The sequence below is a fragment of the Oncorhynchus tshawytscha genome, linkage group LG10 (genome assembly GCF_018296145.1).
Source record: "Oncorhynchus tshawytscha isolate Ot180627B linkage group LG10, Otsh_v2.0, whole genome shotgun sequence".
NCBI lineage: Eukaryota > Metazoa > Chordata > Actinopteri > Salmoniformes > Salmonidae > Oncorhynchus > Oncorhynchus tshawytscha.
The window spans coordinates 76,599,221-76,612,721 of NC_056438.1; the positions used below are offsets into that span (position 1 = coordinate 76,599,221).

The 13,501-nt window shown below is 45.7% G+C and overlaps 1 protein-coding gene across 1 annotated transcript; it reads right to left on the reverse strand.

The window, feature by feature from the left end:
* Positions 1 to 2,627: 2,627 nt before the first annotated feature.
* Positions 2,628 to 8,423, reverse strand: LOC112259661 (serine/threonine-protein kinase NIM1-like). The gene is made up of 4 exons (XM_042329111.1): positions 7,978 to 8,423; positions 6,003 to 6,308; positions 4,538 to 4,806; positions 2,628 to 4,320 (listed from the first exon to the last, which is right to left on the reverse strand). Exons 1-4 carry the CDS (start codon positions 8,048 to 8,050, stop codon positions 3,568 to 3,570), a joined length of 1,401 nt encoding a protein of 466 aa, XP_042185045.1. The 5' UTR covers positions 8,051 to 8,423; the 3' UTR covers positions 2,628 to 3,567.
* Positions 8,424 to 13,501: the final 5,078 nt, after the last annotated feature.

A 13,501-nucleotide genomic window follows, 5' to 3' on the forward strand; every position in this document is an offset into this window, starting at 1 on the left:
GTACTAAGACAGCACGGTAGAAAGCAGCCCTCCTCCTCCAGCCCACCCAGCCCTACAGGGGTTCAGGGGGGTGACATGGTGCCCGTTGTGGGCTCCTCCAGCCCACCCAGCCCTACAGGGGTTCAGGGGGGTGACATGGTGCCCGTTGTGGGCTCCTCCAGCCCACCCAGCCCTACAGGGGTTCAGGGGGGTGACATGGTGCCCGTTGTGGGCTCCTCCAGCCCACCCAGCCCTACAGGGGTTCAGGGGGGTGACATGGTGCCCGTTGTGGGCTCCTCCAGTAGGGTGAATGCCCTAGGTCTAGTGGTCTTCTCTATCGGCTTTGGTCTGGTCTGGTCCTGAGAGAGTTGAAGACCTCTGAAGGACTTCTTTGACTGCCTGAACGAAGCCATCATGTGCCAGGTTACTTACCATCATCTGGTAAGTAAACAAAACATTAATAGTGGGCTGGACCATCTTGCTATGTATATATATTTTTTAAATAATAACAATAACAATAATAACTATATAAATAATTTTAGAACGCAATTGCTAACGAAGGCATTTGATAACATTCTGCCTGTGTATATTCTGGGTGGCCCTAAAGCTGTGTTCATGCTCTCTAAGAGGTTTCCCTGTGGGATTTTTTCTTTCTTTCCAATGTTCAGTGGTGCACATAAATGCAACACACCTCTGCTTTGTCTCCGTCCATCAGGTACGCCCCAGTGAGGATCCTGTCCTTGACAGCAGGGAAGATCTTGGAGAGGTGGGTGGATGTCAGCTGCACACTCTGTGTGTGATAACAGGCCAGCTGGTTCACAGTCTGGTTACACTGCCTCTACTTTACCTCACCATGACACATGGGAACCCTCTACTTGTTAATAGGCCTGCTGCAAGCACTACTCACAGCCCTGGGAACCTCATCTAGGTGAGGCTACTCATAAGAAATACTGTACACACTGGATATTTGGTTTGACTTCAGGAAGTGGTTTTAAGGGAAACGTTATTGTTTGTTATTATACCGAATAACATAAATGAAGGAACTCAGGGTCCTGAGGAAGGTCTTATGATTGAAACTGTCATTCATCCAGGGGCCTCCCGGGTGGCGCACTGGTTAAGGGCGCTGTACTGCAGCGCCAGCTGTGCCACCAGAGACTCTGGGTTCGTGCCCAGGCTCTGTCGTAACTGGCCGCGACCGGGAGGTCCGTGGGGCAATGCACAATTGGCCTAGCTTCGTCCGGGTTAGGGAGGGCTTGTCCGGTAGGGAAATCCTTGTCTCATCGTGCACCAGCATCTCCTGTGGTGGGCCGGGCGCAGTGCGCGCTAACCAAGGTTGCCAGGTACACAGTGTTTCCTCCGACACATTGGTGCGGCTGGCTTCTGGGTTGGATGCACGCTGTGTTAAGAAGCAGTGCGGCTTGGTTGGGTTGTGTATCGGAGGGCGCATGACTTTCAACCTTCGTCTCTCCCGAGCCTGTACGGGAGTTGTAGCGATGAGACAAGATAGTAGCTACTAAAACAATTGGATACCATGAAATTGGGGGAAAAAAAGAAACTGTCATTCATCCATCCACACACTCACCCATTCCTCCATCCCATTCATTGATCCATCCAGCCACACAATCCTCCATCCACCTACTTATCCATCCATTCATTCATTCATCTATCCTATTCAAATGTACTTATTTTCTTCCGAATCATTCCCTCAGCTCTGCCACACTGCCCAACACCTTCCCTTGTCTGGAAGAGACCAATGGCGAGGACAAGAGGGTTTGCCTTCCCGTGAGCTCCACCATCAACATGGACAGGACAGCGCTCTACAAGGCTGTGGCAGCAATCTTCATCGCCCAGGTTAACGACATGGACCTCACCATCGGGTAGATAGTCACCATTGGGTAGACAGTCACCATTGGGTAGACAGTCACCATTGGGTAGATAGTCACCATCAGGTAGATAGTCACCATCGGGTAAACAGTCACCATCGGGTAGACAGTCACCATCGGGTAGACAGTCACCATCGGGTAGACAGTCACCATCGGGTAGATAGTCACCATTGGGTAGATAGTCACCATTGGGGTACACTCCCCATAGGGACAATCCTTTGAATAACCCTTTTTGGATTCAGGTAAAAAGTATTTGGGGTCTCAAAAGGGTTCTACCTATAACCAAAAAGAGTTCTACCTGGAACCAAAAAGAGTTCTACCTGGAACCAAAAAGAACCTAGAACCAAAAAGGGTTCTACCTAGAACCAAAAAGGCTTCTACCTGGAACCAAAAAGAGTTCTACCTGGAACCAAAAAGGGTTCTCCTATGGGACAGTCGAAGAACCCTTTTGGAACCCTGTTTCCTGTCACCAGTACCATATTCTACTTTATATTTACTTGTCCTGTTTTCTGTCACAAGTATTATATTAGTGTTTTTTTTATCGATGTCATTGGTTATAAAATTGCAGTTTGTTGAATGTTGTTCAGATGTTTTGTGTGTTTTCAAGTTATTTTTAAGAGTAATATCAAATATGTTTTACATTATATGTTTTTGTTGTTGCACTTTTAAGTGAACTCATTATCGAAATCATTATAATGAGCTAATTATCACTGAGACTCTTTGTGTAAAATAACAAATTAACACTATCACTTCTTATCGTTATCTACAAAACAATTTTAATGTAACAGTGACAGTGAAAAACATGATGCAAATCACAAAATATATAATACAATTGATTATATGAGAAAAACAAGGATGTATGACAAAAAATATATATTAGATAAGAATACTGTCTGATTGTTTAGTTTACACAGTAAAAAACTTTCACAATATAAGTAACCCTACAACTGACTGTTTCGTGTGGGTTGTGTCAAACTTAACTAAATCACAATACTCCAAATATAAAAACATGGAAATATTTTTTGAAGGCAAAGAATCCTTTGTCATTGCAATGTCCTCTTTCTTTCTCAGAAGAAAGAAAACTTCCATGAATGAGTCTCAAGTATATTAGTGATTGTACAGCCTCATGTTGTTAAAGTAGCTTCCAAGACATTACCAGAGACAACCCAATAAAAACTGTTATGTACATCTCATTATCGTTAATTTGATTTAGTCTCGTGTTGTTAAAAGTGCCATTCGCTTCAAGGTCCTTCTTCTGCTGAATGCCGCTCCTTATCATAAGACATACAGATATTTATACAGTTGTCCTAGCAGTGAGTCTGATGAGGCCTAGACTCCTCCCCGTCTGACAGGCTAGACTCCTCCCCATCTGACAGGCTAGACTCCTCCCCGTCTGACTGGCTAGACTCCTCCCCGTCTGACAGGCTAGACTCCTCCCCGTCTGACTGGCTAGACTCCTCCCCGTCTGTCAGGCTAGACTCCTCCCCGTCTGACTGGCTACACTCCTCCCCGTCTGACAAGCTAGAATCCTCCTTGTCTGACTGGCTAGACTCCTCCCCGTCTGACAGGCTAGACTTCTCCCCGTCTGACAAGCTAGACTCCTCCTTGTCTAACTGGCTAGACTCCTCCCTGTCTGACAGGCTAGACTCCTCCCTGTCTGACAGGCTAGACTCCTAACTGTCTGATTTGCTAGACTCCTTCCCCTCTACATGATTACACACAAAGCAGAAGGCCTCAACAGAGGTAAGGTACCCTCGCTCCAGCGTCTCTTGACCTGGAAGTCTTTGTGACACTCAGCGCTGTACCCCACCGCCTCCACTTTCTTCCTCTTATGGATACGGTGCAGCAGGATCCTATAGGCCCCCGTCACAGGGCTCCTCAAGTCATGGCAGGCATTGTTCACCAGGTGGCTCTCTGTTATCCCCAGGTCCGCCAGAGCTGCCTTGACATCCAGCTCATCTGTACCCAGGACCCTGGAGGGCTCCACCAGGTGGGCTGGGGTCGGGTGGGAGGAGGGGTACGCCTGGGGGTAATCAATGCCCTTCAGCCAGGTGTAGGTCATGATATGAGCCACGGAGAGACGGTCGGCGGGCACGGGCCTCAGGATGTCCTGGATGACCTGGTGGCAGGGGTCGGGCACGTAGGCTGGGATGGTGAAGGAGCCCTGAAGGATGCAGACCTTCAGCCGGCTGAGGTTGGCAGCGTTGAAGGGTAACATGGCTGTAGTCATGAAGTAGAGTAGTACACCCAGGGCCCAGACGTCAGCGGACTGGCCCACGTAGCCTTTGTCCTTGAAGAGCTCTGGGGCGACGTAGGGCGTGGAGCCGCAGAAGCTGGTGAGGACGTCATCGGGGCGCGAGGAGGTGCTGAAGCCGAAGTCGCCTACCTTGACGCAGTATGTGGTGGTGTAGAAAACGTTCTCTGCCTTCAGGTCCCGGTGGACTATGTTGTTATCATGCTGGAAGACGACAAGAAGAAGATACTTTAAACATAAAGCAAGATTTGTACACAGAGACTGAGTGAGGCACGTTAGGGCCCTAAGGATACATGGATGTATCACACAACACTTATTTAAAATGGCGTCCTCCGTGTGCCATTGTTGTTTAGACAGACTTACAGCGCTATGCCACTGTAGTAGCTAGAGTCAATGCAAGACTATATTGTTGCTAACTCACCATGTGTTTGACTGCAGCCAGAATTTGGGAAAAGATGAGTTTGCTTTCCAGGTTTGAGAGTCTACCCCTGGTGGTAATGCGTGAGAACAGATCTCCTCCACTGGCGTACTCCATCACTAGGTACAGCCGCTTAAACGTCTCCACCACCTCGTACAGACGCACTATGTTGGGGTGGGACAGCCTCTCCATGCACCCGATCTCTGAGGCAAACAGCACGTGGGACCTCTTGTCCAGTTTGACTTTATCCAGGATCTTAACTGCCACTCTCTCTGGGTGTTGGAATCCAAGATGGAGGAAGAGAGAGAAAGGGACAGGACAGGGAGAGAGTTAGAGACATGCTATCACATTTAGAATTCACTAAGCTATCCTCTCTCTTTATCTCTCTTCAGCTTGTCTGGCTATGGCTATTGTCCTCAATACTTTACTCAATACATAAGCTTGTGAATGAGTCTGAGACACGTGCAAGTGGCTGAAGACAATCCCACAGGGATTAGTGAAAGTTTAATGAGATTATAGCCATCGGCTTTTTCTCACATGTTGGATTAGCCTAGTTTGTTCTCCTCCAGACTTAGTGTGGCAACACAGGCAAGGCAACACTAGCAATACCGGCAAGGCAACACAGGCAAGGCAACACTGGCAAGGAAACACTGGCAACATTGGCAAGGCAACACTGGCAAGGTGGCTGGCAAGTTGCAGGTCTACCAGCTAGAGAGTCTGGTAGAGTCCACATGAAAAAAGTGCTCTTGAGATCGAGACTGTGAAGATAAAACGGGCTAGTGATGTAATCTAGCCATATTAACACGTCGTGTCCCCCCAGGGAAGTACATACTCTGGGGGGTCCATGAATTCAAACCTTATCCCAGTCATGTTGATATGAAATATATCATCACTTGACATTATATATAGATGGGTAATCTTCCAAGGAAACTACAAGAGGTACTTGTGTGATTTGTATAATTGTTTTATTTATCTTTTATTTAACAAGTGAGCGCTGTATCGGTGGCAGGGATGTAAAGTAGTTAACTACAAATACTTTCAAGTACTATATAAGTACGTTTTTGGCGTATCTGTACTTTACTTTACTATTTATATTTTTGACAACTTTTACTTCATTTCATTCCTAAAGAAAATAATGTACTTTTTACTCCATACATTTCCCTGACACCAAAAGTACATGTTACATGTTGAATGCTTAGCAGGAAAGGAACATGGTCTAAATTCACACACTTTTATCTTGAGAACATCCCCGGTCATCCCTTCTGCCTCTGATCTGGCAGAATCACTAAACACACATGCTTCATTCGTAAATTATGTGTTGGAACATGCCCCTGGCTATCCGTAAAATAACATTTTAAAAAACAAGGAAATTAGGCTGTCTGGTTTGCTTCACTTTTACTCAAGCATGACAATTTGGTACTTTTTCTACCACCGATAGGTGGCTCCATGTTCCAGGCCTGTGTCTCACCTTTAGTTAGGTCATGAAAGCCCAGTTTCACCTGGGAGAAGTTTCCACAGCCGATCTCCCCTCTCAGCTCGTAGAAGGCTACCCTCCTTCCGAACGTCAGGTCATTCATCACCCTCTCCGTGTGGGCCAGGTCATAGACAGCTTTATCGAACACACTCTGCCTCTCCGGCTTCACCTCTTCAACGTCCTCCACCGCATCCCCACGAAACCTCAGCTGGTTCTCCTTGTTCTCCTTGACGTTCTCCTCCTTCCCTCCCTCTTTCGGGTCTCCACATCGCTGAGCTATCGTCTGCTGAGCTTTGTTCCCTGCACCAGAGAAACACAGGAAGAGGAAGAGAACATAAACGACACTACATAGACCTCACAGTATTTCAAAACAACTGAAACACCTCCAAACCTCTGACACCAATGGCTTGTCGTGGTTCATCACACTTCCAACGTTATCGATGGTAAAGTGTCCATTGGGTAGCTTGTGTGTTTAGTGAGTCCGCCAGATTGGATGCAGTAGGGATGACCAGTGATGTTCTCATGGGGATGTTCTCGTGATAAGTGTGTGAATTACACCATTTTCCTGTCCTGCTAAGCATTCAAAATGTAACAAGTACTTTTGGGTGTCGCAGAAAATGTATGGAGTAAAATGTATATTATTTTCTTTAGGAATGTAGTGAAGTAAAAGTAAAAGTTGTCGAAAATATAAATAGTAAAGTACAGATACCCCAAAATATGAGTTAGCCACTTGGAGTGTGATAGTCTATTAGCAACCTGTGATAATCAGAAAAATGGAACCTTTATTGAACTAGGCAAGTCAGTTAAGAACAAATTCTTATTTACAATGACGGCCTAAGCATATAAATATGACATTACATCACCCTCTACAACCTCTGCGATTATTATTTGACCCTGCTGGTCATCTATGAACATTTGAACATCTTGAAGAACAATCTGGCCTTCATGGCCATGTACTGTTATAATCTCCACCCGGCACAGCCAGAAGAGGACTGGCCACCCCTCAGAGCCTGGTTCTTCTCTAGGTTTCTAATCTCCACCCGGCACAGCCAGAAGAGGACAGGTCACCCCTCAGAGCCTGGTTCTTCTCTAGGTTTCTAATCTCCACCCGGCACAGCCAGAAGAGGACAGGTCACCCCTCAGAGCCTGGTTCTTCTCTAGGTTTCTAATCTCCACCTGGCACAGCCAGAAGAGGACAGGTCACCCCTCAGAGCCTGGTTCTTCTCTAGGTTTCTAATCTCCACCCGGCACAGCCAGAAGAGGACAGGTCACCCCTCAGAGCCTGGTTCCTCTCTAGGTTTCTAATCTCCACCTGGCACAGCCAGAAGAGGACAGGTCACCCCTCAGAGCCTGGTTCCTCTCTAGGTTTCTAATCTTCACCTGGCACAGCCAGAAGAGGACAGGTCACCCCTCAGAGCCTGGTTCCTCTCTAGGTTTCCAATCTCCACCTGGCACAGCCAGAAGAGGACAGGTCACCCTCAGAGCCTGGTTCCTCTCTAGGTTTCTAATCACTACCTGGCACAGCCAGAAGAGGACAGGTCACCCCTCAGAGCCTGGTTCTTCTCTAGGTTTCTAATCCCAGCTGGCACAGCCAGAAGAGGACTGGCCACCCCTCGGAGACTTGTTCCTCTCTAGGTTTCTAATCTTCACCTGGCACAGCCAGAAGAGGACAGGTCACCCCTCAGAGCCTGGTTCCTCTCTAGGTTTCCAATCTCCACCTGGCACAGCCAGAAGAGGACTGACCTCCCCTCAGAGCCTGGTTCCTCTCTAGGTTTCTTCCTAGGTTCCTGCCTTTCTAGGGAGTTTATCCTAGCCACCGTGCTTCTACATCTGCATTGCTTTGCTGTTTAGGATTTTAGGCTGGGTTTCTGTACAGCACTTTGTGACATCTGCTGACGTAAAAAGGGCTTTATAAATACATTTGATTGATTGCAATAAGAATTAATCAACAAAAGCCACTATTACTCACAAAGGACCTTCTCTTTAGCCTCTGTCTTGTTGCTCCTCACAGCTTTGACGCTTTTCCTCTGCTTCTGAAACATGGCTGATGGTCAGGGTGGGCTGACAGTGTTCCTGGTAGTCCTTGGATAGTTCTCCAAGCTCTCAAAGAATGTAGTAATTGTCCTAGTAGTTGGGCTCAGTCAGTGCTGGTGTTTGAGGACTCGAGAAATCCACTTAACAAACAGGTAGAATGCAACAGGAACATGGATTCATCAAATACGTGTATATTGCTATTACGTTCATAAACTGTCACAAAAATGAAGAAAACAAGTATCTCTGATGTTTGGGATAGATCTACTGTCCTTTGTGGAATGTTGTGACAAATCACAACCTCTCCTACAGAGCACCTAGTTTCTCTCTTTTTCTCTCTCTACCTGTTCCTTTCTCTTTCTCTCCTTCCCTCTCTCTGTGTGTCTGTCCTGTTAGAACTGTCAGTGAGATGTTGCCACTCTGCAATGTCAATACCCATAATCCCCTCTGTGTCTGGCTCCTCCCACACAGACAGAACATTCTACACAGGCTATTCAAACCCCTAGACTGGACCCGTCTTATGACTGTCTGTCTGACCCAACCATGACCCAGTCACAGACCAAACAGACAGACATGTGACATTATATAAGAGTTCAATTGAAAGCATCACAGTGGTCGGGAGAGTTTGGGTTCTGGGAAATGTCAATTACAAATGATCTCACACTCCTGGTAAGGGAAATAAACATTTATCAAATGAAGGACCAAAAGGTGGGAGTCTGCGTGGTGACAAACTGTTATACCACATACATATGACAAATCACTAATTGACCTAAACATAACAACCTAACTCTTATTTCACCCCACATATCAAAGGGGTATACAGGGAATGGACCTAAAGCCACAGTCTTCCATTCCAACTTCTTATAAGGCTAGGGGTCACTGAGGGAGATGACATAGACGAATCATGATATACAGGGCCTTCGGAAGGTATTCAGACACATTGACTTTTTCCACATTTTGTTACATTATAGCGGCAGGGTAGAGTGTAGAGGCGGCAAGGTAGCCTAGTGGTTAGAGTGTAGAGGCGGCAGGGTAGCCTAGTGGTTAGAGTGTAGAGGCGGCAGGGTAGCCTAGTGGTTAGAGTGTAGAGGCGGCAGGGTAGCCTAGTGGTTAGAGTGTAGAGGAGGCAGGGTAGCCTAGTGGTTAGAGTGTAGAGTCGGCATGGTAGCCTAGTGGTTAGAGTGTAGAGTCGGCAGGTAGCCTAGTGGTTAGCGTGTTGGACTAGAAACAGGAAGGTTGCAAGTTCAAACCCCCCGAGCTGACAAGGTACAAATCTGTCGTTCTGCCCCTGAACAGGCAGTTAACCCACTGTTCCTAGGCCGTCATTGAAAATAAGAATTTGTTCTTAACTGACTTGCCTAGTTTTAAAAAAATAGCCTTATTCTAAAATGGATATAAAATACATCCTCTGTAATCTACACACAATACCCCATAATGACAAAGTAAAAACTGGTTTTTGGACATTTTTGCAAATTTATAAAAAATAAAAAACAGAAATACCTATTCACACCATTTGCTATGAGACTCGAAATTGAGCTCAGGTGCATCCTGTTTCCATTGATCATCCTTGATATGTTTCTACAACTTGATTGGAGTCCACCTGTGGTAAATTCAATTGATTGGACATGATTTGGGAAGGCACACACCTGTCTATATAAGGTCCCACAGTTGACAGTGCATGTCAGACCAAACCAAGCCATGATGTTGATGGAATTGTCCGTAGAGCTCTGAGACAGGATTGTTTTCGAGGCACAGATTTGGGGAAGGGTACCAACATATTTCTTCAATACGAAGATCCCCTAAGAACACAGTTAGCCTCCATCATTCTTAAATGGAAGAAGTTTGGAACAACCAAGACTCTTCCTAGAACTGGCTGCCCGGCCAAACTGAGCAATTGGTGTAAAGGGCCTTGGTCAGGGAGGTTACCAAGAGCCCGATGGTCACCCTGACAGAGCTCTAGAGTTCCTCTGTGGAGATAGGAGAACCTTCCAGAAGGACAACCATCTCTGCAGCACTTCACCAATCAGGCCTCTATGGTAGAGTGGCCAGACGGAAGCCACTCCTCAGTGAAAGGCACATGACATCCCTCTTGGAGTTTGCAGAAAGGCACCTAAAAGACTCTCAGACCATGAGAAACAAGATTCTCTGTTCTGATGAAAACAAGATTGAACTTTTTGGCCTGAATGCCAAATGTCATGACTGGAGGAAACCTGGCACCATCCCTACGGTTAAGCATGGTGGTGGCAGCATCATGCTGTGGGGATGTTTTTCAGAGGCAGGGACTGGGAGACTAGTCAGGATCGAGGCAAAGATGAATGGAGCAAAATACAGAGAAATCCTTGATGAAAACCTGCTCCAGAGCACTCAAGGACCTCAGACTGTGGCAACAAGACAACGACCCTAATCACACAGCCAAGACAAAACAGGAGTGGCTTTGGGACAAGTCTCTGAATGTCCTTGAGTGGCCAAACCAGAGCCTGGACTTGAACCCAATCGAGCACCTTTTGAAGAGACCTGAAAATGGATGTGCAGCAATGCTCCCCATCCAACCTGACAGAACTTTAGAGGATTTGCAGATGAGAATGGGAGAAACTCCCCAAATACAGGTGTGCCAAACTTGTAACGTCATACCCAAGAAGACTTATGGCCATAATCGCTGCCAAAGGTGCTTTAACAAAGTCCTGAGTAAAGGGTTTGAATACATATGTAAATGTGATATTTCCAGATTTTAAAAAAAAAATGTAAATTTGTTATTTATTTTCAAAAAACCTGTTTCTGCTTTGTCATTATGGTGTATTGTGTGTAAATTGATGAGGGGGAGAAGAAAAAAACGATTGAATCAATTTTAGAATAAGGCTGTAACGTAACAAAATGTGGAAAAAGTCAAGGGGTCTGAATACTTTCCAAAGGGTATTGTATACAGTATGTCATAACTGAGGCAATGTGACAGGCAGGGCACAGACCTGTTCAGACTTGTTAGTCTACTCTCCACTGGTATACATGTGCGACCTCTACTACATCAGCCATACAGGCTGTATGAATCAGATATGTACAGATGTAGGATCTTACTTTGAACCCATTCGCTACAGTTGGAAAATAATTCTGATGCAACAGGAAATTTGGATTTATCATGTGAATTATAAGGAGTGACACTAATGCCCCATGTATACAGACTCATTGAACGCTGATGACCATCTATTGTTTATACACTGTTGTCTACTGACTGTGTATGGATAAACTGTATTCTCCACATAGCTCATCCTAATATACCTAATACATACCATTTTATTTTCCAATCGATATACTGTCTATACACACCACACGTTTATATTCTGGATTGTCACACGGCTCACTGTAATACGTGTATTTTTGGATAGTTATTTTTTGGTTTGTTTTTTGTTGAATTATTTGTGTGTTAGTATTGTATTTGGGAGACATTCTACTGCCCTGTTGGAGCTGGCAACATACGCATTTTGCTGCACCTGCTACAACACCTGCAGATATCTGCGTACACAACCAATAAACTTTGATTTGATTAATGGACATTTTGTAGAGATTGATACAATCAAGTCTGAAATTTCAAAAGGGGAAATTACTAACTTCAGAAGCCTTTTTAAACCTCAAAAACACAACAAGTTTAAAATGTCCTGCATTGCAGGAAAGTTATCCTGCGACAGGGTGATCAAATTAAGATCCTGCATTTGTATCTGTTATGATGACTGAGGCCTGTGACAGGGCCAGACCTTTCCAGAGGTGTTCTGCTAAATTATCCACACAGGTTTTGTGAATCATAGACATAACATCCAGAAGTGGTGTGTGGGTGAAATCACTGAGGAAACCAAGCCTGTGTTGTGACAATTACGTCGTTTGCTCTATAACCTGTTAGTTCATATGCCTTGACACCATGAACCTGTATATAGGCCTGAAGGCAGAGGCCGATAAGAACACACAGCGGCAGAATAAATTCAACCACACCTTTGTTTTATCACAAAACCGGAGAGCAACCTCCGCCTGGTGAAGTCCACAAATCATATTGAACAGTTACATGACCTACAGCATGGTCAAGCAAGTTAATGTTTCTGAAATATTCAGGAGCTGCCTCCACTATTCCAGCAACATTTCAACTTCAGCATTATCAAATCACCTATGCTTAGTCTAATACAGTGACAACTAAAAGTTACCAAAAATGATTTGTCCAATCAACGTAAACTAAATATGATGTGGTTGTCCACGGTTATGATTTCTCTCCCTCTCTCTGTGTGTGTGCGTGCGTGCGTGCAAGTAGAAAAAACATGTTGACTCACCCTACTGGTAGAGAAACACCAGTGCCATCCTCATGTTGACTCACCCTACTGGTAGAGAAACACCAGTGCCATCCTCATGTTGACGAAACGGTCTATAACATACAGTACACTTTAGTTTTGTCATGGGTTACCTGGCTAAAATGCTTGCTCGCTAGCCTAACTTCCTTTCATGGGCAACGATGACCCAGCTAGTTAACATTAGCCTTCTACATCTAGCTACACATCCTCTCAGGCCAGGGACACAAAGTATGAATTTAAGGTTGGATCAGAATCGCCATTATAAGCATTGGGCAGTACGGAGAATTAGGTCAAACCCACAAGTTCAAATCCCTAGCTCAAAAAATTGTTAATTTAGCAAAGGGACAATTTTAGCTAGCTAGCTAGCCACCAGAGGACAACAACAAAACAATGTTTTTTCTGTCATGTGTCTTTTTTCTTTTTATGTGATGTGATTGGTGTGAAGCCAAATCCAAGCTGGCTTCCCTTGACACTTTCTTTTGGTGCAGCAGGACCAATCACAGTTGAACTCGCTCAGTTTAGATCAACACCATGATTTGCAATTATTTTCTACATTTTTTTGTCAAGGGAGGCTGGGATGCTTTCTCCAGTGCGAGACATTCAGTCTCTTGTGAATTGAAGGAACATTATGAAACTCAGAGAGATGAAAGATACATTATTTTATTTTTCTTAGTACATTTTTTGGAGGAAGCCTGTGTCCAGTGGGAGAGCTGTCCAGTGAGGACTGCCCTCATCAGATATGGGCTGCCCACACTGGGCCACACTGGCCCACACTGGGCCACACTGGCCCACACTGGTCCACACTGGGCCACACTGGGCCACACTGGGCCACACTGATCCACACTGGGCCACACTGGGCCACACTGGGCCACACTGGGCCACACTGGTCCACACTGGGCCACACTGGGCCACACTGGGCCACACTGGGCCACACTGGTCCACACTGGTCCACACTGGTCCACACTGGCCCACACTGGGCCACACTGGTCCATACTGGTCCATACTGGCCCACACTGGGCCACACTGGTCCACACTGGGCCACACTGGGCCATAATGGGGAAATGCCTTGAAGGCCAATGTGGAGCCAATGAGCAAAGGTGCATTGGCCTAATGTGGGCAACCAATATTTTAGCCTGCATT

Bases quoted from the DNA above. Each gene is read 5' to 3' on its own strand.
- LOC112259661 (XM_042329111.1), bottom strand. From the start codon at position 8,050: ATGTTTCAGAAGCAGAGGAAAAGCGTCAAAGCTGTGAGGAGCAACAAG. The intron at 6,309-7,977 runs GTGAGTAATAGT...TCTCTGGTGCAG, and splicing joins GGCTAAAGAGAAGGTCCTTT to GGAACAAAGCTCAGCAGACG. The intron at 4,807-6,002 runs GTGAGACACAGG...TCCAACACCCAG, and splicing joins CTTTCATGACCTAACTAAAG to AGAGAGTGGCAGTTAAGATC.